General features: G+C 55.3%; 3 protein-coding genes across 3 annotated transcripts; 1 reads left to right on the forward strand and 2 right to left on the reverse strand.

The window, feature by feature from the left end:
- The first annotated feature begins 595 nt into the window (after window positions 1-595).
- RPL28 (ribosomal protein L28) lies at window positions 596-5,918 on the forward strand. The gene is given in 6 exon segments (XM_069882703.1): window positions 596-693; window positions 1,556-1,641; window positions 2,283-2,406; window positions 4,701-4,753; window positions 4,755-4,820; window positions 5,777-5,918. Coding segments are annotated over 5 exon segments (417 nt in total). The 5' UTR covers window positions 596-693; window positions 1,556-1,560; the 3' UTR covers window positions 5,870-5,918.
- A 633-nt stretch (window positions 5,919-6,551) lies between these two features.
- Window positions 6,552-16,140, reverse strand: RCVRN (recoverin). The gene is made up of 3 exons (XM_069882705.1): window positions 15,726-16,140; window positions 11,035-11,146; window positions 6,552-6,733 (listed from the first exon to the last, which is right to left on the reverse strand). The coding sequence occupies exons 1-3, from the start codon at window positions 16,104-16,106 to the stop codon at window positions 6,648-6,650; spliced, it is 579 nt and encodes a 192-aa protein (XP_069738806.1). The 5' UTR covers window positions 16,107-16,140; the 3' UTR covers window positions 6,552-6,647.
- A 2,762-nt stretch (window positions 16,141-18,902) lies between these two features.
- UBE2S (ubiquitin conjugating enzyme E2 S) lies at window positions 18,903-25,572 on the reverse strand. The gene is given in 6 exon segments (XM_069882704.1): window positions 18,903-20,062; window positions 22,111-22,301; window positions 23,423-23,462; window positions 23,464-23,571; window positions 23,836-23,859; window positions 25,388-25,572. Coding segments are annotated over 6 exon segments (651 nt in total). The 5' UTR covers window positions 25,391-25,572; the 3' UTR covers window positions 18,903-19,777.
- Between the last annotated feature and the right edge of the window lie 470 nt (window positions 25,573-26,042).

Raw genomic sequence — 26,042 nt, forward strand, 5'->3', positions numbered from 1 at the left:
CCAAAAGGGCCAAAAGAGCCCAAATGGAGCTGAAAGAGCCCCCAGAAGGGCCAAAAGAGCCCAAATAGAGCAAAAATTGAGGCAAAAGAGACCCCAAAAGGGCCAAAAGAGCCCAAATGGAGCTGAAAGAGCCCCCAGAAGGGCCAAAAGAGCCCAAATAGAGCAAAAATTGAGGCAAAAGAGACCCCAAAAGGGCCAAAAGAGCCCAAATGGAGCTGAAAGAGCCCCCAGAAGGGCCAAAAGAGCCCAAATAGAGCAAAAATTGAGGCAAAAGAGACCAAAAAGGACCAAAAGAGCCCAAATGGAGCTGAAAGAGCTGGAATAGAGACAAATGAGCCCAAATAGAGCGAAAATTGAGGCAAATGAGCCCCAAAAGGGCCAAAAGAGCCCAAATAGAGCAAAAATTGATGGAAAAGAGCCCAAATAGAGAGAAAATTGAGCAAAAGAGCCCCCAAAAGGTCCAAAAAAGCCCCAAAAAAACAGCTAAAAGAGCCAAAATGGAGCCGAAAGAGCCCGAACGGAGCCGAAGGAGCCCGAGCGCTGACGGAAATTGCCGAAGGGCGGCGGGGCGGTGGTTTCCGAGCCGTGACGGAAGTTGCCGAGCGGAGCCGGAAGTTGCCGAGGCGCCGGGCGGCTCTGGCCGGGCGGCGCTAGTCGCGGCCTTTCCGCTTCCGGCGGCGGCAGCGAGAGGAGGTGCCGCGCGTGGCTCCGGCTTAGGGGGAGGCCCAAAGGGGCTTTTGGGGGGCCCTGAGGGGGATTTGGGGGGCTCTGAGGGGGATTTGGGGGAGATGGAGACGAGGGGGGGGAGATTTGGGGGCTCTGAGGGGGATTTGCGGGGCTTCTGAGGGGGATTTGGGGTGACGGGGACTTGGATGGGGGGATTTGAGGGTCCCGAGGGGGATTTGGGGGGCTCTGAGGGGGATTTGGGGGTCCGGGGAGGGATTGAGGGGGGTCGTGAGGGGGATTTGGGGGAGACATGGACGGGGGAGGGGGATTTGGGGGTCCTGAGGGGATTTGGAGGGCACTGAGGGGGATTTGGGGGTCCCGAGGGGGATTTGAGGGGGTCCCGACGGGGATCTGAGGGTGATGGGGATGGAGGGGGGGGTTGGGGAGTTCTGAGGGGGATTTGAGGGGCTCTGAGGGGGATTTAGGGGAGTTCTGAGGGGTATTTAGGGGCCCGAGGGGAATTTGGGGGGGTCCTGAGGGGGATTTAGGGGTCGCGAGGGGGATTTAGGGGTCGCAAGGGGGATTTGGGGGGTTCTGAGGGGGATTTGGGGATCCTGAGGGGGATTTAGGGGTCACGAGGGGGATTTGGGGGACTCTGAGGGGGATTTGGGGGTCCCTAAGGGGGAATTTAAGGAGCTTTGTGGGTCCCAGAAGGGGTTTGACTGTCCCAGGGGTGAGATTCGAGGGGTTTTGAGTGGCCCAGAAGGGGATTTGATGGTCCAGGGGTGGATTTTAAGGGGTTTTAACTAGCCCAGAAGAGGATTTGGGGGTCACGGGTGGAATCGGAGGGGTTTTGGGGTCCCTAACACCCCGTTTTCCCCGTCGCCAGGCACGATGTCTGCTCACCTGCAGTGGATGATCGTGCGGAACTGCTCGAGTTTCCTCATCAAACGCAACAACCAGACCTACAGCACCGTTAGTTTTTGGGGTGGGGGGGACACCCCCAAATTTATGAGGGGACCTATTTGAGGAGGGGGGGGCAGCTTGTGGGACCCCCCCAGCCCTACAGAGGGGGCCTTGGACCCCCAAAACTCTCCTCTTTGCACTCAAAGAGGGGGTATAAATGCCCCACGACCCTCAAAATCCCCCCTGAGACCCCAGAATCCCCCCTTGAGACCCCAGAATCCCCCCCCGAGACCCCAAAATCCCCTCCAAGACCCCAAAATTGCACCCCTCGATCCCAAAATCCCCCCTCGAGACCCCAGAATCCCCCCCGAGACCCCAGAATCCCCCCTGAGACCCCAAAATCCCACCCCCTGAGACCCCCAAATCCCCCTTTGAGACCCCAGAATCCCCCCCCGAGACCCCAAAATCCCCCTCCCTGACCCCAATATTCCCCCCCAAGACCCCAGAATACCCCCCTGAGACCCCAAAATCCCCCCCCAGACCCCTTGGAACCCCAATTTTTTGAGTTCAAAGCAGCTCACGCCCCACTTTGAGGCCTCCAAGCACCCAAATCTTCCCTGTCGGCCCCCAAAATGGGGGTGCGGGTGCCCCCCCCCCCGATCCCAGGAGCCCCCCCAAAACCCCTAAACCCCCTTTTTTAACCCCCCCAGGAGCCGAACAACCTCAAGGCTCGAAATTCCTTCCGCTACAACGGCCTCATCCACCGCAAAACCGTGGGGGTCGAGCCGGCGCCTGACGGCAAAGGCATCGTCGTCGTGCTCAAAAAACGCGCTGGTGGGTTTGAGGGGGGGAAAATCTTATTTTTTGGGGTGACCCCCCCATTTTTGGGGCTCCGTTTTGGCTCTTTTAGCCCTTTTGGGGGCTCTTTTGGCTCAATTTTTGCTCTGTTTGGGCTCTTTTATTCCTTTTTGGGGCTCTTTGGCCTCAATTTTGGCTCCATTTGGGCTCTTTTGGCCCTTTTTGGGGCTCTTTTGGCTCAAATTTTACTCTATTTGAGCTCTTTTGGCCCTTTTTGGGGCTCTTTTGGCTCAATTTTCACTCTATTTGAGCTGTTTTGGCTCCATTTGGCTCTTTTGGCCATTTTTGGGGCTCTTTTGCTTCAATTTTCATTTTATTTGGGCTCTTTTGTCTCTGTTCCAGCTCTTTTGGCTCCATTTTCACCTTTTTGGCCCTCCTGGAAGTTCTTTTCATTTATTTTTCCCCTCTGTTTGGGCTCTTTTGGCTCCATTTGGGCTCTTTTGGTTAAATTTTTGCGCTATTTGGGCTCTTTTGGTCCTTTTGGGGGCTCTTTTGCCTCAGTTTTCGCTCCATTTGGGCTCTTTTGGCCCTTTTTTTGGCTCTTTTGGTCCTTTTTGGGGCTCTTTTGCCTCTATTTTTGCTCTATTTGGGGTCTTTTGGCCCCTTTTGGGCTCTTTTGGCCCTTTTGGCTCGATTTTCGCTCCGTTTGGGCTCTTTTGGCTCCATTTGGGCTCTTTTGTTCCATTTGGGGGCTCTTTTGCCTCAATTTTTGCTCCATTTGGGCTCTTTTGGTCCTTTTTGGGGCTCTTTGCCCTCAATTTTTGCTCTATTTGGGCTCTTTTCTGGCTCTTCTCCATTTGGGCTCTTTTGGCTCAATTTTCACTCTGTTTGGGCTCTTTTGGTCCTTTTTGGGGCTCTTTTGCCTCAATTTTCGTTTTATTTGGGCTCTTTTGTCTCTGTTCCAGCTCTTTTGGCTCCATTTTCACCTTCTTGGCCTTTCTGGGAGCTCTTTTCTCTCATTTTTCCCTCTGTTTGGGCTCTTTTCGCTCTGTTTGGGCTCTTTTGCCTCAATTTTTGCTCTATTTGGGCTCTTTTGGTCCTTTTTGGGGCTCTTTTGCCTCCATTTTTGCTCCATTTGGGCTCTTTTAGCCCTTTTTGGGGCTCTTTTGCCTCAATTTTCGTTTTATTTGGGCTCTTTTGTCTCTGTTCCAGCTCTTTTGGCTCCATTTTCACCTTTTTGGCCCTTTTGGAAGCTCTTTTTGCTCATTTTTTGCTCCATTTGGGCTCTTTTGGCTGTTTTGGGGGCACTTCTGGTTAAATTTTTGCTCTCTTTGGGCTCTTTTTGCCCTTTTTGGGCTCTTTTTTTGCTCTCTTTGGGCTCTTTTGGCCCTTTTTGTGGCTCTTTTGGCTAAATTTTCGCTCTGTTTGGGCTCTTGGCTCAATTTTTGCTCCATTTGGGCTCTTTTGGCCCTTTTGGTGGCTCTTTTGCCTCAATTTTTGCTCCATTTGGGCTCTTTTGGCCCTTTTGGGGGCTCTTTTGCCTCAATTTTTGCTCCATTTGAGCTCTTTTAGTCCTTTCTGGGGCTCTTTTGCCTCAATTTTTGCTCCATTTGGGCTCTTTTAGCCCTTTTGGGGGCTCTTTTGGCTCAATTTTCGCTCCGTTTGGTCTCTTTTTGGCTCCATTTGCGCTCTTTTTTTCCTTTTTGGGGCCCTTTTGCCTCATTTTTTGCTCCATTTGGGCTCTTCTGGCTAAATTTTTGCTCTGTTTGGGCTCTTTTGGCCCTTTCTGGGACTCTTTTTCCTCAATTTTCTCTCTGTTTGGGCTCTTTTGTTCCATTTTGGGGCTCTTTTTCCTCAATTTTCACTCCGTTTGGGCTCTTTTGGCCCTTTTTGGGGCCCTTTTCACTCAATTTTCCCTCTATTTTGGCCCTTTTCACTCAATTTTTGCTCCATTTGGCCTGTTTTCGCTCTCTTCTGGCTCTTTCAGCTCCATTTGGGCTCTTTTCACTCAATTTTCTCTCTGTTTGGGCTCTTTTGTTCCTTTTTGGGGCCCTTTTGCCTCAATTTTTGCTCCATTTGGGCTCTTTTGGCCCTTTTTGAGGCTCTTTTCCCTCAATTTTCTCTCTATTTGGGCTCTTTCGGCTCCATTTTGCCTCTTTTGGGGGCTCTTTTGGTTAAATTTTTACTCCATTTGGCCTCTTTTGGCAAAAATTGAGCCCGAAGAACCTCAAAAAGGGCCAGAAGAGCCCAAACGGAGCAAAAATTGAGCCCAAAGAGCCCAAATAAATTGAAAATCGCTCCAAAAATCTGATTTTTTTTATAATTTTCAGGCCAGCGGAAGCCGGCGACCTCGTACACTCGAGTTTTGATCCGGCGCGACGCCCCGAGCGACTCTGAGCAGCGTCCGACATCTCATCAGCAAAAATCGATACCGGCGCGATCTACGCATGGTGAGGGGGGGGCCCCTAAAAATTTGGGGGGGCCCCTAAAAATTTAGGGGGTCCCTAAAACTGGGGGAGGCCCCAAAACCCAGAGGGAGGCCCCGAAACTCAAGGAAAGGCCCCAAAATGGAGGGTGAAGGGGTTAAAATCATAGAGATTTCCTCAAAAAATGAGGTGGGGGGGTTAAAAAAAGTGGGGGGGCCCCAAATAATGAGGGGGGGCCCCAAAATAATGAGGGGAGGCCCCAAAACCCAGAGGGAGGCACCGAAACTCAAGGAAAGGCCCCAAAATGGAGGGTGAAGGGGTTAAAATCATAGAGATTTCCTCAAAAAATGAGGTGGGGGTGTTAAAAAAAGTGGGGGGGGCCCAAAATAATGAGGGGGGGCCCCAAAATAATGAGGGGAGGCCCCAAAATAATGAGGGGGGACCCCAAAAACCCAGAGGGAGGCCCCGAAACTCAAGGAAAGGCCCCAAAATGGAGGGTGAAGGGGTTAAAATCATAGAGATTTCCTCAAAAAATGAGGTGGGGGGGTTAAAAAAAGTGGGGGGGCCCCAACTAATGAGGGGGGGGGCCAAAATAATGAGGGGGGGGGCCAAAATAATGAGGGGGGGGGCAAAAAATAATGAGGGGGGACCCCAAAAACCCAGAGGGAGGCCCCGAAACTCAAGGAAAAGCCTCAAAATGCAGGGTGAGGGGGGTAAAAAATTGAGAAATAGGCCCCCCCCCTTATAAAAAAATGGGGGGGGGTCCCTAAAATCTAGAAATGAAATGGGGGGGGTCCCTAAAATCGGGGGGGGACCCCAAAATCGTGGAGGGGGGGCTTGAAATATGAAAAAGGGGGAAGCGGGGTGGGTTTTTTATAACCTGGGGGGGGTGTTTCTCCTTCTGGGGGGGTCTTAGAAGTGGGGGGGACCCTAAATTTTTGGGGGGGCCCCTAATTTCGTGTCCCCCCCCCCCTTTCTAGGCTGCTTTGCGCCGCGCCAGCGCGATTCTGAGGAGCCAGAAGCCGGTGGTGGTGAAGAAAAAAAGGGGGGGACGCGCGGCTAAAACCCCCTAAATCCACCCCCCCCCCCCAAAAAAATGAAATAAAAGTGATTCGAACCCCCCCCCGCGTCTTTCTGCTTCAGTTTGGGGGGGCAGAAAGGTTTGGGGGGGCTCAAAAGGGGGATTTGGGGGGGCAAAAAAGGTCTGGGGGGGCTCAAAATGGCACTTGGAGGGGGCAGAAAAAATTTGGGGCCCCCCCCAGAATGAAATTAAGGGGTGACACCCCCCCAATTCCTCCTTATTTAATTTTTTTGGGGGGGGGGGGGAAGCTTATAGGAGGTTTTTGGGCCCCCCCCCCCCCCCCAAAAAATCATGTTGGGACCCCCCCCAATTCTAGTGGGACCCCCCCAAACCCCAAATTTCTCACCCCCCACCCCCAAAATTTTACCCCCACCCCCAAAATTTTATCCCCCCCCCCCCAAAATTTCTCACCCCCCACCCCCAAAATTTCAAACCCCCCCAAAATTTCAACCCCCCCCCAAAAAATTCCACACAAACAGACAATAGAAGCTCTTTATTACCCCCCCCCCTCAATTTTTGGGGTGTCCCCCCCCTCTCCTTTATTATAACCCCCCATTTCCCCCTCCCCCCCATCTCCAGCCCCCCCCCAATTCTAATTTTGGGGACCCCCCCTTAATTTTTAGGGCCCCCCCTTTGATTTTAACCCTTTTTGAGAGGATCCCCCTTCATTTTTCGGGGGTTTCTTCCACCTCGAGCCCCTCCCTCTTATTTTAGGGACCCCCCCCTTGAATTTTGGGGAGCCCCCCGATTTTTTTTGGGGGGGGGCCCCCCTATTTTTTGGGTTCGTATTGGATGAGGCGCATGATGGCGTCGTTCTTCATGACCCCGTCGATGAACTCGCCCTCCGCGATTTTATCTGGGGGGGGGGACACGAAAAAAAAGGGGGTTCAGTGAGAGGGGGGACCCCAAAAAATTGGGGAGCCCCCAAAAAATTGGGGGGGGGAGCCAGAAAATTGAAGGGGGGGGGGTTTAACCTGGAAATAGGGGGGGTATGGGGGGTTTGGGGGGAGATTTTGGGGTTCGGGTGCAGATTTTGGGGGTCCAGGTGCAGATTTTGGGGTGCGGGGGGGGTTTAGGGGGAGGTTTTGGGGGGTCCGGGTGCAGATTTTGGGGTGCGGGGGGAGATTTTGGGGTCCAGGTGCAGATTTTGGGGTTTCAGGGGGGTTAGAGGGGAGATTTTGGGGTTCAGGGGCAGATTTTGGGGGTCCAGGGGCAGATTTTGGGGTGCGGGGGGGTTTAGGGGGAGGTTTTGGGGGTCCAGGGGCAGATTTTGGGGGTCCAGGTGCAGATTTTGGGGTTCAGGGGGGGTTTAGGGGCAGGTTTTGAGGTTTCAGGCGCAGATTTTGGGGCTCAGAGTGTTTCATCTGCAGCTTTTAGGGCTCCAGGAGGCTTTTTGGGGTGCGGATTTTTGGGGTTCGGCTTTTTGGGGTGCAGATTTTGGGGTTCAGCTGCAGATTTTTGGGGTTCGGCTGCAGCTTTTGTGTTTCAGGGGCAGATTTTGAGGTTCCAGGCGCAGATTTTGGGGCTCAGAGGGTTTCATCTGCAGCTTTTAGGGCTCCAGGGGGGGTTTTGGGGTGCGGATTTTTGGGGTTCAGCTTTTTGGGGTGCAGATTTTTGGGGTTCAGCTGCAGATTTTTGGGGTTCAGGGGCAGCTTTTGTGTTTCAGGGGCAGATTTTGAGGTTCCAGGCGCAGATTTTGGGGCTCAGAGGGTTTCAGCTGCAGCTTTTAGGGTTCCGGGGGGGGTTTTGGGGTGCGGATTTTGGGGTTCGGGGTTTTTGGGGTGCAGATTTTTGGGGTTCAGCTGCAGATTTTTGGGGTTCAGGTGCAGCTTTTGTGTTTCAGGGGCAGATTTTGAGGTTCCAGGCGCAGATTTTGGGGCTCAGAGTGTTTCAGCTGCAGCTTTTAGGGCTCCAGGAGGCTTTTTGGGGTGCGGATTTTTGGGGTTCGGCTTTTTGGGGTGCGGATTTTTGGGGTTCAGCTACAGATTTTTGGGGTTCGGCTGCAGCTTTTGTGTTTCGGGGCAGATTTTGAGGTTCCAGGCGCAGATTTTGGGGTTTAGAGGGTTTCATCTGCAGCTTTTAGGGCTCCAGGGGGGGTTTTGGGGTGCGGATTTTTGGGGTTCGGCTTTTTGGGGTGCAGATTTTTGGGGTTCAGCTGCAGATTTTTGGGGTTCAGGGGCAGCTTTTGTGTTTCAGGGGCAGATTTTGAGGTTCCAGGCGCAGATTTTGGGGCTCAGAGGGTTTCAGCTGCAGCTTTTAGGGTTCCGGGGGGGGTTTTGGGGTGCGGATTTTGGGGTTCGGGGTTTTTGGGGTGCAGATTTTTGGGGTTCAGCTGCAGATTTTTGGGGTTCAGGTGCAGCTTTTGTGTTTCAGGGGCAGATTTTGAGGTTCCAGGCGCAGATTTTGGGGCTCAGAGTGTTTCAGCTGCAGCTTTTAGGGCTCCAGGAGGCTTTTTGGGGTGCGGATTTTTGGGGTTCGGCTTTTTGGGGTGCGGATTTTTGGGGTTCAGCTACAGATTTTTGGGGTTCGGCTGCAGCTTTTGTGTTTCGGGGCAGATTTTGAGGTTCCAGGCGCAGATTTTGGGGTTTAGAGGGTTTCATCTGCAGCTTTTAGGGCTCCAGGGGGGGTTTTGGGGTGCGGATTTTTGGGGTTCGGCTTTTTGGGGTGCAGATTTTTGGGGTTCAGCTGCAGATTTTTGGGGTTCAGGGGCAGCTTTTGTGTTTCAGGGGCAGATTTTGAGGTTCCAGGCGCAGATTTTGGGGCTCAGAGGGTTTCAGCTGCAGCTTTTAGGGTTCCGGGGGGGGTTTTGGGGTGCGGATTTTGGGGTTCGGGGTTTTTGGGGTGCAGATTTTTGGGGTTCAGCTGCAGATTTTTGGGGTTCAGGTGCAGCTTTTGTGTTTCAGGGGCAGATTTTGAGGTTCCAGGCGCAGATTTTGGGGCTCAGAGTGTTTCAGCTGCAGCTTTTAGGGCTCCAGGAGGCTTTTTGGGGTGCGGATTTTTGGGGTTCGGCTTTTTGGGGTGCGGATTTTTGGGGTTCAGCTACAGATTTTTGGGGTTCGGCTGCAGCTTTTGTGTTTCGGGGCAGATTTTGAGGTTCCAGGCGCAGATTTTGGGGTTTAGAGGGTTTCATCTGCAGCTTTTAGGGCTCCAGGGGGGGTTTTGGGGTGCGGATTTTTGGGGTTCGGCTTTTTGGGGTGCAGATTTTTGGGGTTCAGCTGCAGATTTTTGGGGTTCAGGGGCAGCTTTTGTGTTTCAGGGGCAGATTTTGAGGTTCCAGGCGCAGATTTTGGGGCTCAGAGTGTTTCAGCTGCAGCTTTTAGGGCTCCAGGAGGCTTTTTGGGGTGCGGATTTTTGGGGTTCGGCTTTTTGGGGTGCGGATTTTTGGGGTTCAGCTACAGATTTTTGGGGTTCGGCTGCAGCTTTTGTGTTTCGGGGCAGATTTTGAGGTTCCAGGCGCAGATTTTGGGGTTTAGAGGGTTTCATCTGCAGCTTTTAGGGCTCCAGGGGGGGTTTTGGGGTGCGGATTTTTGGGGTTCGGCTTTTTGGGGTGTAGATTTTTGGGGTTCAGCTGCAGATTTTTGGGGTTCAGGGGCAGCTTTTGTGTTTCAGGGGCAGATTTTGAGGTTCCAGGCGCAGATTTTGGGGCTCAGAGGGTTTCAGCTGCAGCTTTTAGGGTTCCGGGGGGGGTTTTGGGGTGCGGATTTTGGGGTTCGGGGTTTTTGGGGTGCAGATTTTTGGGGTTCAGCTGCAGATTTTTGGGGTTCAGGTGCAGCTTTTGTGTTTCAGGGGCAGATTTTGAGGTTCCAGGCGCAGATTTTGGGGCTCAGAGTGTTTCAGCTGCAGCTTTTAGGGCTCCAGGAGGCTTTTTGGGGTGCGGATTTTTGGGGTTCGGCTTTTTGGGGTGCAGATTTTGGGGTTCAGCTGCAGATTTTTGGGGTTTGGCTGCAGCTTTTGTGTTTCAGGGGCAGATTTTGAGGTTCCAGGCGCAGATTTTGGGGTTTAGAGGGTTTCAGCTGAAGCTTTTAGGGCTCCAGGGGGGGTTTTGGGGTGCGGATTTTGGGGTTCGGCTTTTTGGGGTGCAGATTTTTGGGGTTCAGCTGCAGATTTTTGGGGTTCAGGGGCAGCTTTTGTGTTTCAGGGGCAGATTTTGAGGTTCCAGGCGCAGATTTTGGGGCTCAGAGGGTTTCAGCTGAAGCTTTTAGGGCTCCAGGGGGGTTTTTGGGTGCGGATTTTTGGGGTTCGGCTTTTTGGGGTGCAGATTTTTGGGGTTCAGCTGCAGATTTTTGGGGTTCAGGGGCAGCTTTTGTGTTTCAGGTGCAGATTTTGAGGTTCCAGGCGCAGATTTTGGGGTTTAGAGGGTTTCATCTGCAGCTTTTAGGGCTCCAGGAGGCTTTTTGGGGTGCGGATTTTTGGGGTTTGGCTTTTTGGGGTGCAGATTTTGGGGTTCAGCTGCAGATTTTTGGGGTTCAGGGGCAGCTTTTGTGTTTCGGGGGCAGATTTTGAGGTTCCAGGCGCAGATTTTGGGGCTCAGAGGGTTTCAGCTGAAGCTTTTAGGGCTCCAGGGGGGGTTTTGGGGTGCGGATTTTTGGGGTTCGGCTTTTTGGGGTGCAGATTTTGGGGTTCAGCTGCAGATTTTTGGGGTTCAGGGGCAGCTTTTGTGTTTCGGGGGCAGATTTTGAGGTTCCAGGCGCAGATTTTGGGGCTCAGAGGGTTTCAGCTGAAGCTTTTAGGGCTCCAGGGGGGGTTTTGGGGTGCGGATTTTTGGGGTTCAGCTTTTTGGGGTGCAGATTTTTGGGGTTCAGCTGCAGATTTTTGGGGTTCAGGGGCAGCTTTTGTGTTTCAGGGGCAGATTTTGAGGTTCCAGGCGCAGATTTTGGGGCTCAGAGTGTTTCATCTGCAGCTTTTAGGGCTCCAGGGGGGGTTTGGGGTGCGGATTTTGGGGTTCGGGGTTTTTGGGGTGCAGATTTTTGGGGTTCAGCTGCAGATTTTTGGGGTTCAGGGGCAGCTTTTGTGTTTCGGGGTAGATTTTGAGGTTCCAGGCGCAGATTTTGGGGCTCAGAGTGTTTCATCTGCAGCTTTTAGGGCTCCAGGGGGGGTTTGGGGTGCGGATTTTGGGGTTCGGGGTTTTTGGGGTGCAGATTTTTGGGGTTCAGGTACCGTTCTCGCCCTTTTTGAAATAAGCCCAGAGCTTGTCGGCGCGTTTTTGGGGGCTGTTCTCGTCCTCCGGCAGCTGCCGCTGCTCCTCGGGGGGAATCATCCGGAAAATAGCCTGGGGGGGGGGTTAAAAATTAGGGGGACCCCCCTATAGAACCACCCCCCTATCTATAGGGACCCCCCCAAAGCCATAGGGACCCCCCCAAAGCCAGAGGAACTGCTCTAGGGAGCCCCAAGCCCAGAAGGATCCTCAGGGAACCCCCGAAACCCATAGGGACCCCCCACCCCCCCCCCCAAATCTATAGGGACCCCCCTCAGATCCATAGGGACCCCCCCTAAATCTATAGGGACCCCCCTCAGATCCATAGGGACCCCCCCCAGATCCATAGGAACCAATATAGGGACCCCCAGATCCACAGGGACCCCTATAGAGAACCTATAGGGACCCCAAAACCCATAGAGACCCCCCCAGATCCACAGGGACCCCTATAGAGAACCTATAGGGACCCCAAAATCCATAGAGACCCCCCCCAGATCCACAGGGACCCCTATAGAGAACCTATAGGGACCCCAAAACCCATAGAGACCCCCCCTAGATCCACAGGGACCCCTATAGAGAACCTATAGGGACCCCAAAACTCATAGAGACCCCCCCCAGATCCACAGGGACCCCTATAGAGAACCTATAGGGACCCCAAAACCCATAGAGACCCCCCCTAGATCCACAGGGACCCCTATAGAGAACCTATAGGGACCCCAAAACCCATAGAGACCCCCCCCTAGATCCACAGGGACCCCTATAGAGAACCTATAGGGACCCCAAAACCCATAGAGACCCCCCCCAGATCCACAGGGACCCCTATAGAGAACCTATAGGGACCCCAAAATCCATAGAGACCCCCCCTAGATCCGCAGGGGCCCGTATAGAGAACCTATAGGGACCCCAAAACCCATAGAGACCCCCCCAGATCCACAGGGACCCCTATAGGGACGCTATAGAAACACTATAGGGACCCCCAAACCCCTTTGGGACCCCCAGATCCATAAGGACCCCCATAGGGACCCCCCCCCAAGTCCACAGGGAACCCCATAAGGACCCTATAGGGACCCCAAACCCCATAAGGATCCACAGGGACCCCCCCCAACCAGACCCCAAACCCCATAGGAACCCCTAAACCCTATAGGGACCCCTATAGCGACCCCTAAACCCCCTAGAGACCCCCTAGATCCACAGGGACTCCCCATAGGGACCCTATAGGGACCCCTAGGGACCCCCCAGATCCACCGGGAGCCCTATAGGGACCCCCAAACCCCATAGGGACCCTCTAGGAACCCCCAAACCCCTTACGGACTCCCCCAGATCCACAGGGAACCCCATAGGGACCCTATAGGGACCCCCCAGATCCACCGGGACCCCTCTAGGAACCCCCAAACCCCTTAGGGACCCCCCCCAGATCCACAGGGAAGCCCGTAGGGACCCTATAGGGACCCCTAGGGACCCCCCAGATCCACCGGGTCCCCTCTAGGAACCCCCAAACCCCTTAGGGACCCCCCCCAGATCCACAGGGAAGCCCATAGGGACCCTATAGGGACCCTCAGAATCACCAGGATCCTATAGGGACCCCGTAGCTCTGCGCCCCCCAGCCCTATAGAACCCCCCAAACCCTATAGAACCCCCCCAACCCCATAGAACCCCCTCCCAGCCCTATAGAACCCCCCAAACCCTATAGAACCCCCCCAGCCCTATAGAACCCCCCAAACCCTATAGGACCCCCCAAACCCTATAGAACCCCCCCAAAACCCTATAGAACCCCCCAAAACCCTATAGAACCCCCCCCAGCCCTATAGAACCCCCCAAACCCTATAGAACCCCCCAAACCCTATAGAACCCCCTAAAACCCTATAGAACCCCCCCATAAAGCCCTTAATTACCCTTAAAGGGGTTAATTACCCTACAGGGGTTAATTACCCCCCCCCCCCCCAAAGCAGCTTAAACCCCCCCCCAACCCCCCCCCCCCCCAGGGCTTTTTCCATCAGCGATTAAGGTCAGGACTTAATTAGCTTAATTGGGGGAGGGGGAGAGCTAATTAATGCCTCAGCCCCTCCCCCACCCCCAAATCCTTCAATTTATTGGGGGGGGGGGGGGGTCTCGCCCCATAGATTCGATCTATAGGGACTCCTGGACCCATAGAACCTTCTAGACCTATAGATTTGCCCCATAGATTCGATCTATAGGGCCTCCTGGACCCATAGAACCTTCTAGACCTATAGATTCGCCCCATAGATTCGATCTATAGGGCCTCCTGGACCCATAGAACCTTCTAGACCTATAGATTCGCCCCATAGATTCGATCTATAGGGACTCCTGGACCCATAGAACCTTCTAGACCTATAGATTTGCCCCATAGATTCGATCTATAGGGCCTCCTGGACCCATAGAACCTTCTAGACCTATAGATTCGCCCCATAGATTCGATCTATAGGGCCTCCTGGACCCATAGAACCTTCTAGACCTATAGATTCGCCCCATAGATTCGATCTATAGGGCCTCCTGGACCCATAGAACCTTCTAGACCTATAGATTCGCCCCATAGATTCGATCTATAGGGCCTCCTGGACCCATAGAACCTTCTAGACCTATAGATTCGCCCCATAGATTCGATCTATAGGGCCTCCTGGACCCATAGAACCTTCTAGACCTATAGATTTGCCCCATAGATTCGATCTATAGGGCCTCCTGGACCCATAGAACCTTCTAGACCTATAGATTTGCCCCATAGATTCGATCTATAGGGCCTCCTGGACCCATAGAACCTTCTAGACCTATAGATTTGCCCCATAGATTCGATCTATAGGGCCTCCTGGACCCATAGAACCTTCTAGACCTATAGATTCGCCCCATAGATTCGCCCCGTGGGGCCTCCTGGAGCCATAGAACCTTCTAGACCTATAGATTCGCCCCATAGATTCGATCTATAGGGCCTCCTGGACCCATAGAACCTTCTAGACCTATAGATTCGCCCCATAGATTCGATCTATAGGGCCTCCTGGACCCATAGAACCTTCTAGACCTATAGATTCGCCCCATAGATTCGATCTATAGGGCCTCCTGGACCCATAGAACCTTCTAGACCTATAGATTCGCCCCATAGATTCGATCTATAGGGCCTCCTGGACCCATAGAACCTTCTAGACCTATAGATTCGCCCCATAGATTCGATCTATAGGGCCTCCTGGACCCATAGAACCTTCTAGACCTATAGATTCGCCCCATAGATTCGATCTATAGGGCCTCCTGGACCCATAGAACCTTCTAGACCTATAGATTCGCCCCATAGATTCGATCTATAGGGCCTCCTGGACCCATAGAACCTTCTAGACCTATAGATTCGCCCCATAGATTCGATCTATAGGGCCTCCTGGACCCATAGAACCTTCTAGACCTATAGATTCGCCCCATAGATTCGCCCCACGGGACCTCCTGGACCCATAGAACCTTCTAGACCTATAGATTCGCCCCATAGATTCGCCCCGTGGGGCCTCCTGGACCCATAGAACCTTCTAGACCTATAGATTCGCCCCATAGATTCGATCTATAGGGCCTCCTGGACCCATAGAACCTTCTCAGAACCTTCTTATCTCATGGGACCTTCTCCCCATGGAACCTTCTCATCCCATGGAACCTTCTTATCTCATGGAACCTTCTTATCTCATGGAACCTTCTCATCCCATGGAACCTTCTCCCCATGGAACCTTCTTATCTCATGGAACCTTCTCATCCCATGGAACCTTCTCCTCATGGAAACTTCTTATCCCATGGAACCTTCATTGCATGGTGGGACCTTCTTATCTCATGGAACCTTCTCCCCATGGAACCTTCTCCCCATGGAACCTTCTCCCCATGGAACCTTCTCCTCATGGAACCTTCTTATCTCATGGAACCTTCTTATCTCATGGAACCTTCTCCCCATGGAACCTTCTTATCTCATGGAACCTTCTTATCTCATGGAACCTTCTCCCCATGGAACCTTCTTATCTCATGGAACCTTCTCCCCATGGAACCTTCTCCCCATGGAACCTTCTTATCTCATGGAACCTTCTCCCCATGGAACCTTCTCCCCATGGAACCTTCTCCCCATGGAACCTTCTCCCCATGGAACCTTCTCATCCCATGGAACCTTCTCCCCATGGAACCTTCTCCCCATGGAACCTTCTTATCTCATGGAACTTTCTTATCTCATGGAACCTTCTTATCTCATGGAACCTTCTCCCCATGGAACCTTCTCATCCCATGGAACCTTCTCCCCATGGAACCTTCTCATCCCATGGAACCTTCTTATCTCATGGAACCTTCTTATCTCATGGAACCTTCTTATCTCATGGAACCTTCTCATCCCATGGAACCTTCTCATCCCATGGAACCTTCTTATCTCATGGAACTTTCTTATCTCATGGAACCTTCTTATCTCATGGAACTTTCTTATCTCATGGAACCTTCTTATCTCATGGAACCTTCTCCCCATGGAACCTTCTCCCCATGGAACCTTCATTGCATGGTGGGACCTTCTTATCTCATGGAACCTTCTCCCCATGGAACCTTCTCATCCCATGGAACCTTCTTATCTCATGGAACCTTCTCCCCATGGAACCTTCTCCCCATGGAACCTTCTCCCCATGGAACCTCCTCCACTCACCGTGATGATCTCCAGCACCTCGTTCTTGCTGACCTCGCCGTTGCGGTCCACGTCGAAGAGGGAGAAGGCCCATTCCAGCTTGAGGTGGGTCTTGCCGGAGGAGGTGAGGTGGAGGGCGATGATGTATTCCCTGAAGTCCAAGGTGCCGTCGTCGTTGGTGTCGAAGCTCCGGAAGACGTGCCGAGCGTAGCCCTTGGGGTCCGAGTTGGGGAAGAAGGTGCCGTAGATCTTCTCGAACTCGGCTTGGCTGATGCGCCCGTCGGGACATTGACGCTGGAAGCTCTCGTACCAGCGGCAAAGCTCCTCCTCCGAGTACCTCGTGTTGGCTTTCAGCTCCTCCAGGACCTCCTTGGAGAGGGCCCCGCTCCGCGTGTTCCCCATGGAGACGCCCCCCTTGGCCTCAACGATGAAGACGATGGAGACGAAGACGATGAAGACGAAGACGATGGAGACGAAGACGATGGAGACGAAGACGATGGAGACGAAGACGATGAAGACAACGATGGACGTGAGGATGGTGGCAACCAACCCAACGGAGCTTTCCCCCCCCCCGTCCTCAAAGCCGGAGCCGCTTCTTATAGGGTTGGAAGAGGAGGAGGATGAAGATGAAGATGATCCCGGCTTAACGAGGCACGTGGGGGGAAAAAAAAATGGGGGGGGGGGGGGGGTGATGGGAGGTTCCTCACCCCCCCCCCCCCCCAACTCCTCAAGGAGGTGGAACCTCCGTAAGGAGCTTAAGAGCACAAGGACACCCCCAAAAGCTCCTTCCCAGGGGCTGGGACCCCATAGAATGAGCCCCCCCCAACCTTGAGACCCCCAATAACCCCCATGGACACCCCCAAATCTCCCTCCCCAAGGGGCTGGGACCCCATAGAATGAGCCCCCCCCACCTTGAGACCCCCAAAACTCCCATGGACACCCCCAAACCCCCCTCCCTAAGGGGCTGGGACCCCATAGAATGAGCCCCCCCCACCTTGAGACCCCCCCTCAAAGACCCTCCAGACCCCCAAAACCCCCCTGACACCCCCAAACCCCCTCCCCAAGGGGCTGGGACCCCATAGAATGAGCCCCCCCCACCTTGAGACCCCAATAACCCCCATGGACACCCCCAAATCTCCCTCCCCAAGGGGCTGGGACCCCATAGAATGAGCCCCCCCCACCTTGAGACCCCCCCTCAAAGACCCTCCAGACCCCAATAACCCCCCTGACACCCCCAAATCTCCCTCCCCAAGGGGCTGGGACCCCATATAATGAGCCCCCCCCACCTTGAGACCCCCCCTCAAAGACCCTCCAGACCCCCAAAACCCCCCTGACACCCCAAACCCCCCTCCCCAAGGGGCTGGGACCCCCATAGAATGAGCCCCCCCCACCTTGAGACCCCAAAACCCCCATGGATACCCCCAAATCTCCCTCCCCAAGGGGCTGGGACCCATAGAATGACCCCCCCCCACCTTGAGACCCCCCAAAACTCCCATGGACACCCCCAAACCCCCCTCCCTAAGGGGCTGGACCCCATAGAATGAGCCCCCCCCCACCTTGAGACCCCCCCTCAAAGACCCTCCAGACCCCAATAACCCCCCTGACACCCCCAAATCTCCCTCCCCAAGGGGCTGGGACCCCATATAATGAGCCCCCCCCCACCTTGAGACCCCAAAACCCCCATGGACACCCCCAAACCCCCCTCCCTAAGGGGCTGGGACCCCATAGAATGAGCCCCCCCCACCTTGAGACCCCCCCTCAAAGACCCTCCAGACCCCAATAACCCCCCAGGACACCCCAAAACCCCCTCCCCAAGGGGCTGGAACCCCATATAATGACCCCCCCCCCACCTTGAGACCCCAATAACCCCCCCTGGCACCCCCAAAACCCCCTCCCTAAGGGCCCCCACCCCCCCCATCACATGCATAACCCCCCCCCCCCCCTAGAGAAGAGGGTGGAAGCAGATGGTGCTGGGGGGTGTGGAGGGGGAAGAGCTCATTAAGGCGCATTAACATCGAGGTTAATTAATCACGGGGTCGGGGGGGGAACGATGTGCCCCCCCCCCCAAAACTGGGAGCAAAGCCAGGAGACCTATGGCAGCAGATGGAGGAACTACAACTCCCATGATGCTTTGCGCGCCCGCCCCCGCCTGCGGCTAAGCCCCGCGCGCCGCGAGGCATCATGGGAAAGCGAGTCCGGAAAAGGGTTTGGGGGGGGACAGTAATAGAGCTGGTTATAGAAGGGGGTGGGGGGGGCAAATAAGGGGGGAGGGGGGCAAAAAGGGGGGGTCAGGGGGGTAAAAGGGGACAAGGGGGGGCAAATAGAGCCCGGGGGGGCAATTAGGGGGGCAAAAAATGAGGGGAAAGGGGGGGTAAATGGAGACAAGGGGGGGTAAAAATGGGGAAAGGGGGTAAAAAGGGGGGGGTAGGAGGGTAAAAGGAGACAAGGGGGGGCAAATAGAGCCCCGGGGGGGCAATTGGGGGGGCAAATAGGGTTAAGGGGGGGCAAATAGAGGCCGGGGGGGCAATTAGGGGGGCAATGGGGGTAAAAAATGAGGGAAAAGGGGGTAAAAAGGGGGGGTCTGGGGGGGTAAAAGGAGACTGGGGGGGCAAATAGGGTTTAAGGGGGGGCAAATAGAGGCCGGGGGGCAATTAGGGGGGCAAAAGGGGGCTAAATAATAGGGGAAAGGGGGGTAAATGGAGACAAGGGGGGTAAAAAAATAGGGAAAGGGGGTAAAAAGGGGGGGCTGGGGGGGTAAAAGGAGACTGGGGGGGCAAATAGGGTTAAGGGGGGGCAAATAGAGCCCGGGGGGGGCAATTAGGGGGGCAAGGGGGGTAAAAAAATGAGGGGCAAGGGGGTAAAAGGGGGACAAGGGGGTAAAAAGGGGGTAAAAATAGGGAAAGGGGGTAAAAAGGGGGGGGCTGGGGGGGGTAAAAGAGGACAAGGGGGGCAAATAGAGCCCCGGGGGGGCAATTGGGGGGGGGCAAATAGGGTTAAGGGGGGGCAAAAAATGAGGGAAAAGGGGGTAAAAATAGGGAAAGGGGGTGAAAAGGGGTAAAAAAAGGGGGGTCAGGGGGGTAAAAGGGGACAAGGGGGGGCAATTAGAGCCCGGGGGGGGCAATTAGAGCCCGGGGGGGGCAATTAGGGGGGGTAAAAAGGGGTGACCCCCCCCCCCAAATCAACCAGAGACTCCAGGGCTCTAGAAAAGCCTTTTAATAACCCACCGGGAGGGAGGTTTTTGGGGTGATTTCTCTCCTTTTTTGGTGTTTTTCATTATAATTTAAATAACTTAAAGCAAAAAAAAAAAAAGGGGGGGACCCCCCCCGAACCCCCAAATTTCCACCCCCCCGAACCCCCAAAACCACAAAAAATCGGGGGGGGATCATTTTTTCCTCCCAAAATTAAGATTTTTGGGGGGTTTGGGGCCCCCCCCGTAAATTTTTGAGGTTTATTAGGGCGCCCCCGGGGTCCCCCCAAGTTTTTGGGGCCCCCATGGGACCTTTTGAGGCTTATTGGGGCACCCCCCCCATTTTTTTGGGGTCACCCCCAAATTTTTCGGGCCCCCATAAATTTTTTGGGGATCCCCATAAATTTAAGATTTTTTTTTTTTGATTTTTTGGGGCCCCCCCGCAAATTTGAGGGTTTTTGGGGGCCTCCCCCCCAAATTTTGGGGTTTAGTTTGGATTTTTTTGAGGCCCCCCCCAAATTTTGGGGTTTTTTTTGAGATTTGTGGATTTTTTTTACAAATCTTGGATTTTTTGGGGGTTTTTTTGATTTCTTTCATTTTTTGGGGTTTTTTTATATTTTTTTTCAATTTTTTTTGTTTTTTTAATTTTTTTTTCAATTTTGGTTTTTTTTTTTATTTTTTTCAATTTTGGGGGGTTTTTTTTTGATTTTTTTCAATTTTTGGGGTTTTTTTGATTTTTTTTGAGTTTTTGGGGGTGTTTTGGATTTTTTGGCCTTTTTTCAAGATTTTTTTTATTTTTTGTGGGTTTTAAAGATTTTTTTAGGGTTTTTTTAATTTTTGAGGGTTTTTTTTACATTTTTTGCAATTTTCACGGGTTTTTCCCCTCCTAAAGCCTCCTCAGCGCTCGTTTCTTGTCGTTTTTCTTCTTTTTCTCGGGGTTTTTCTTCTCCCCGGCGTGTTTTTTGGGGCTCGGCCCGTCGGGGGGGGCCGGGGGGGACCCCGAAGCCGCCCCCGAAGCTTCTTGGGGGGCTCGGGGGGGGCCCCGAGCGTGGATTTCAGTCAAAAGTCGAGCTCGAGCGGCGTAACCCTCGTAATCCTCGAGGAGCAGCCGCCCCGCTTCCTCGTTCAGAGCCGATTCGGGGTTCGGGTGGATCAGGAGGCACTTGATTGTCTGGAAAAATGAAAAAAAGGGGGTTCAGGGGGGGTCCTCAAAAATTTAGAGCCCCCCCACCAGACCCCAGGACCCTAAAATCCTTCTTAGAAGCCTCCAAGAGCCCAAAATCCTCCTTAGATCCCACGCGGGAAGCCAAAAATCCAAGTTTTTCACCCAGTTCTGCTCCAGAGCATCGAAATTCGCATCGAGACACCCCAAAATCCCTCTCAGCCCCCCCAAAACCCTCACAGCCCCCCAAAACCCCTCTCAGCCCCCCCTGTGCCCTCCTAGGACCCCAAAACCCCTCTCAGCCCCCCCAAAACCCCTCTCAGCCCCCCCTGTATCCCCCTAGGACCCCCAAAACCCTCTCAAGACCCCCAGGACCCCTCTCAGCCCCCCCAGGACCCCCGAAACCCCTCTCAAAACCCCCCAGGCGCCCCAAAACCGCTCTCAGCCCCCCAAAACCCTCTCAGCCCCTCCCTGTGCCCCCCTAGGACCCCCAAAATCCCTCTCAGCCCCCCCTGTATCCACTAGAACCCCCAAAACCCCACTCAAGACCCCCCAGGACCCCTCTCAGCCCCCCCAGGACCCCCGAAACTCCTCTCAAAACCCCCCAGACCCCCCAAAACCCCTCTCGCCCCCACCCCCGTATCCCCCCAGACCCCCAAAACCCCTCTCAGTCCCCCCTGTGCCCCCCTATGACCCCCAAAACCCCTCTCAGCTCCCCCTGTATCCCCTCCAGGACCCCCAAAACCCCTCTCAGCCCCCCAGGACCCCCAAAACCCCTCTCACGACCCCCCAGGAGTCCCAAAATCACTCTCAGGACCCCCCTATGCCCCCCTAGGACCCCCAAAATCCCTCTCAGCTCCCCCTGTATCCCCCTAGGACCCCCAAAACCCCTCTCAAGACCCCCTGGGACCCCCAAAACCCCTCTCAGCCCCCTCTGTATCCCCCCCAGGACCCCCCAAAACCCTCTCACGACCCCCCAGGAGTCCCAAAATCACTCTCAGGACCCCCCTATGCCCCCCTAGGACCCCCAAAATCCCTCTCAGCTCCCCCTGTATCCCCCTAGGACCCCCAAAACCCCTCTCAAGACCCCCTGGGACCCCCAAAACCCCTCTCAGCCCCCTCTGTATCCCCCCTAGGAGCCCCGAAACCCCTCTCAAGACTCCCCAGGACCCCCAAAATTGCTCTTAGCTCCCCCAAAACCCCTCTCAAGACCCCCCAGGACCCCCAAAACTCCTCTCAGCCCCCCCTGTATCCCACTAGAACCCCCAAAACCCCACTCAAGACCCCCCAGGACCCCTCTCAGCCCCCCCAGGACCCCCGAAACCCCTCTCAAAACCCCCCCAGGCACCCCAAAACCCCTCTCAGCCCCCCCAAAACCCCTCTCAGCCCCCCAAAACCCCTCTCAAGACCCCCCAGGACTCCCAAAATCCTCTCAGTCCCCCCTGTGTCCCCCCTAGGACCCCCAAAACCCCTCTCAGCCCCCAAAACCCCTCTCAAGACCCCCCAGGACTCCCAAAATCCCTCTCAGTCCCCCCTGTGTCCCCCCTAGGACCCCCAAAACCCCTCTCAGCCCCCCAAAACCCCTCTCAAGACCCCCCAGGACTCCCAAAATCCCTCTCAGTCCCCCCTGTGTCCCCCCTAGGACCCCCAAAACCCCTCTCAGCCCCCCAAAACCCCTCTCAAGACCCCCCAGGACTCCCAAAATCCCTCTCAGTCCCCCTGTGTCCCCCCTAGGACCCCCAAAACCCCTCTCAGCCCCCCAAAACCCCTCTCAAGACCCCCCAGGACTCCCAAAATCCCTCTCAGTCCCCCCTGTGTCCCCCCTAGGACCCCCAAAACCCCTCTCAGCCCCCCAAAACCCCTCTCAAGACCCCCCAGGACTCCCAAAATCCCTCTCAGTCCCTCCTGTGTCCCCCCTAGGACCCCCAAAACCCCTCTCAGCCCCCCAAAACCCCTCTCAAGACCCCCCAGGACTCCCAAAATCCCTCTCAGTCCCCCTGTGTCCCCCCTAGGACCCCCAAAACCCCTCTCAGCCCCCAAAACCCCCCCTCCCTCACCAGCAGGACGTGCCGCAGCCCCAGCTCGGCCCTCCAGTCCCTTTTGAGGACGTTGACGCAGATCTCGCCGCCGGGTCCCACGTTGGGGTGAAAGATCTTGGTGAGGAAAAAACCTTTCGGGGGGGAGGCTGGAAATTCCTTTCCCAGCACCAGCTTCATCCGGAAAACGCCCCCGGCGTAGGGGGTGCCCTCTGCGGGGGGGGGGGGGGGGGGGGACCCCAAAAAAGAAAGAAGGAAAAGGGGAGTGAGGAGGGAGCCCCCAAGCCCGTGGGAAGCAGGGGGAAGGGATTTGGGGGGGATTAAAAGGGGTTTTTTTGGGGGGGGGGAAGGGAGTTTTGGGGGGGTTAGGAGGGGTTTGAGGGGGATTTGGGGGTGCGGGAGGATTTGGGGGGGGATTGAGGAGAATTTAGGGGTGCAGGAGGGTTTTGGGGGGTGCAGGAGGGATTTGGGGGGAGATTGAGGAGAATTTAGGGGTGCAGGAGGGATTTAGGGGGGGATTGAGGAGAATTTGGGGGTACAGGAGGGTTTTGGGGGGAGATTGAGGAGAATTTGGGGGTGCAGGAGGGATTTGGGGGGACATTAAGGAGAATTTGGGGGTGCAGGAGGGATTTGGGGGGAGATTGAGGAGAATTTGGGGGTGCAGGAGGGATTTGGGGGGATGCAGGAGGGATTTAGGGGGGATTGAGAGAATTTGGGGGTGCAGGAGGGATTTGGAGGGGTTCTGAGGAGAATTTAGGGGTGCAGGAGGGATTTAGGGGGGGATTGAAGAGAATTTAGGGGTACAGGAGGATTTGGGGGGTGCAGGAGGGTTTTGGGGGGATATTGGGGAGAATTTGGGATGCAGGAGGGATTTGGGGGGAGATTGAGGAGAATTTGGGGTGCAGGGAGATTTAGGGGGGGATTGAAGGAATTTAGGGGTGCAGGAGGGATTTGGGGGGCTGCAGAAGGGTTTTGGGGGAGGAATGAGGAGAATTTGGGGGTGCAGGAGGCTTTTGGGGGTGCAGGGATTGAGAATTTGGGGATCCAGGAGGGTTTGGGGGGGGTTTAGAGATTTTGGGGGTGCAGGAAGGAATTGCGGGGGGCAGGGATTGAAGATTTGAGGACACGGAATATTTTGGGGGGGGGGGCAGTGGAATTAAATGGAATTAAATGGAATTAAATTGAATTAAATTGAGTTAAATGGAATTAAATTGAATTAAATGGAATTAAATGGAATTAAATTGGAGCTGGAGGAGTTTGGGGGTGCAAAGGGGGATTGGGGGGGGCACAAAAAGGATTTGGGGGGCTGTTTATTTTTGGGGGGGGGTCGTACCGGGCCCTTCGATGGCGACTTGGACGTCGGTGACGTCTTCCCTCGTTAGGAAAAAGTTTGATGCCGGCGGGGGGGTCGGCGCTGAGCGTCGCCAGCTCCCGATAAACGAGGCGTAAGATGTGGGGGGGCAGGTTCTCCACGTTGGAATTCTGAAAAAAAAAAAAAAAAATATTGGGGTTCAGGTGGGGTCCCCACAATTTCCAGACCCCAAAAATACTCCTAGATCCCATAAAACCCCTCCAGATCCCATTAAATAGCCCTAAAGCCTTTAGAAAAAGGAGAAAAGTTGTGCCCCCCCCAAAAAAAATAAATATAAGGGTCTTCCTAAGTCTAGAGGACCCCCAAAAGCTCAAAGAGCCCCCCAAAAAGCCCACAGGGCCCCCCAAAAGCCCACAGGGCCCCCCAAAACTCACCTGCCAAGCGGCACCGCGAGGCTCCTGGAAGATGGGGAGGGGAGGGATTAAAAAATGAGGGAAGAAAGGCGGGGGACACCCCAAAATGAGTTAATGCCCCCCCCAAATCCATCCTGAGACCCATAGGAGCCCGGTTCCCCCCCCAGTGACCCCCAATTCCCCCTCAGTGACCCCCAATATCCCCTCAAGTCCCCCAATACCCCCTCAGTGACCCCCAATTCCCTCCCAGTGACCCCCAATATCTCCTCAGTGACCCCCAATTCCCCTCAGTGACCCCCAATATCCCCTCACGTCCCCCAATTCCCCCTCAGTGACCCCCAATTCCCTCCCAGTGACCCCCAATATCCCCTCACGTCCCCCAATTCCCCCTCAGTGACCCCCAATATCACCTCACGTCCCCCAATTCCCTCTCAGTGACCCCAATATCCCCTCATGTCCCCCAATTCCCCCTCAGTGACCCCCAATATCCCCTCACGTCCCCCAATTCCCCTCTCAGTGACCCCCAATTCCCCTTCAGTGACCCCCAACTCCCCCCCACGGACTCAATTCCCCCTCAGTGACCCCCAAATTCCCCCTCCAAGCCCACAACTCCCCCTCAGTGACCCCCACTTCCCTCCCAGTGACCCCCAACTCCCCCCTATGGATTCAATTCCCCCTCAGTGACCCCCAAACTCCCCCTCCAAGCCCGCCAATTCCCCCTCAGTGACCCCCACTATCCCCCCCAAGCCCCCCAATTCCTACCTCAGTGACCCCCAATTCCCCCCCCAAGCCCAAATTCCCCCTCAGTGGCCCCCAAACTCCCCCCTAGTGACCCCCAACTCCCCCTCAGTGACCCCCAATATCCCTCCAAGCCCCCAATTCCCCTCAGTGACCCCCAATATCCCCCAAGCCCCCCAGTTCTCCCTCATATCCCCAATTCCCCCCTCAGTGGTCCCCAATTCCCCCTCATGCCCCTCAATTCCCTCCCAGAGACCCCCAATTCTCTCCCACTGACGCCCAACTCCACCTCAGTGACCCCCAATCCCCTCCCAGGGACCCCCAACTCCCCCCCCATGGACTCAACTCCCTCCCCCAGTGACCCCCAATTCCCCCCCAATGACCCCCAACTCCCCCCCATGGACTCAATTCCCCCTCAGCGACCCCCAATATCCCCTCACGTCCCCCAATTCCCCCTCAGTGACCCCAATATCACCTCACGGCCGCCAAATCCCCCTCAGTGACCCCCAACTCCCTCTCACAGACTCAATTCCCCCTCAGTAACCCTCAATATCCCCTCACGTCCCCAATTCCCCCCTCAGTGGCCCCCAATAGCCCCCTCAAGCCCCCCAATTCCCCCTCAGTGATCCCCAACTCCCCCCCATGGACTCAATTCCCCCTCAGTGACCCCCACTATCCCCTCACATCCCCCAATTCCCCCTCAGTGACCCCCAGTATCCCCTCCAAGCCCCCAATTCCCCTCAGTGACCCCCAATAGCCCCTCACGTCCCCCAGTTCCCCTCAGTGACCCCCAGTTCCCCCTCAGTGACCCCCAGTTCCCCCCCCCCCAACTCACCATGGCGCCGGGCCCAGGCCGGAGCCGCTCTCCCTTTCCCCCCCCGACGAAGCGGGGGCTGCTCGAGGGGGTCCCGGGGGTTGGGGGGGGGTGGTCGGGACCCCCCGTCCCTCCTCTCCCCCTGGGGGTTCGCGGAGCCCCCGCTGCCTCCTCCTCCTCCTCTTCCTCCTTCTCCTCCGCTGCCGCTCACGGCCCCCGCGCAACCCCGCGCCTCTCCCCGCCCCTTTATGACCTCGTAAGCCCCGCCCCCTTCCGGCCCCAGCCAATGGGAGAGCGCGGCGCGCGGATGGGCGGGGAAAACGAGCCAATGGAAAGAGGGGGAAAAAGGCGGGAGGAGAGCGCTGATTGGCGCGTTCGGAAAGGCGGAAGCGGCGGCGGCCGCAACGGTCGCAGGAAGGGGCGGGGCTTCCGGCGGGGGTTTGAAAGAGAGGATTGGCGGGAGCGGCGGCCAATGGGAGGGGAGGGGAGAGGGGGCGGGACTTCCGGTTAAAGGCGCCGCTACAGATGATTGACAGCTCCACGAGCCAATCAGAGCGCGAGGAGCGGGGGAGCCACAGAGACCCCCCCCAATGCACCCCAAAACCCAAGGACCCCCCCCCTAAAACCCCCTCAGGGACTCCCAATGCACCCCCAAACCCAAGGACCCTCTGACCCC

This window comes from Phaenicophaeus curvirostris, unplaced genomic scaffold, assembly GCF_032191515.1.
Source record: "Phaenicophaeus curvirostris isolate KB17595 unplaced genomic scaffold, BPBGC_Pcur_1.0 scaffold_297, whole genome shotgun sequence".
Lineage (NCBI taxonomy): Eukaryota > Metazoa > Chordata > Aves > Cuculiformes > Cuculidae > Phaenicophaeus > Phaenicophaeus curvirostris.

Excerpts from the sequence above, each read along its gene's own strand:
- RCVRN (XM_069882705.1), bottom strand. The coding sequence starts at position 16,106 with ATGGGGAACACGCGGAGCGGGGCCCTCTCCAAGGAGGTCCTGGAGGAG. Across the intron at positions 11,147-15,725 it reads AGGTGCTGGAGATCATCACG|GCTATTTTCCGGATGATTCC; the intron begins GTGAGTGGAGGA and ends CCCCCCCCCCAG. Across the intron at positions 6,734-11,034 it reads TTTCAAAAAGGGCGAGAACG|ATAAAATCGCGGAGGGCGAG; the intron begins GTACCTGAACCC and ends CCCCCCCCCCAG.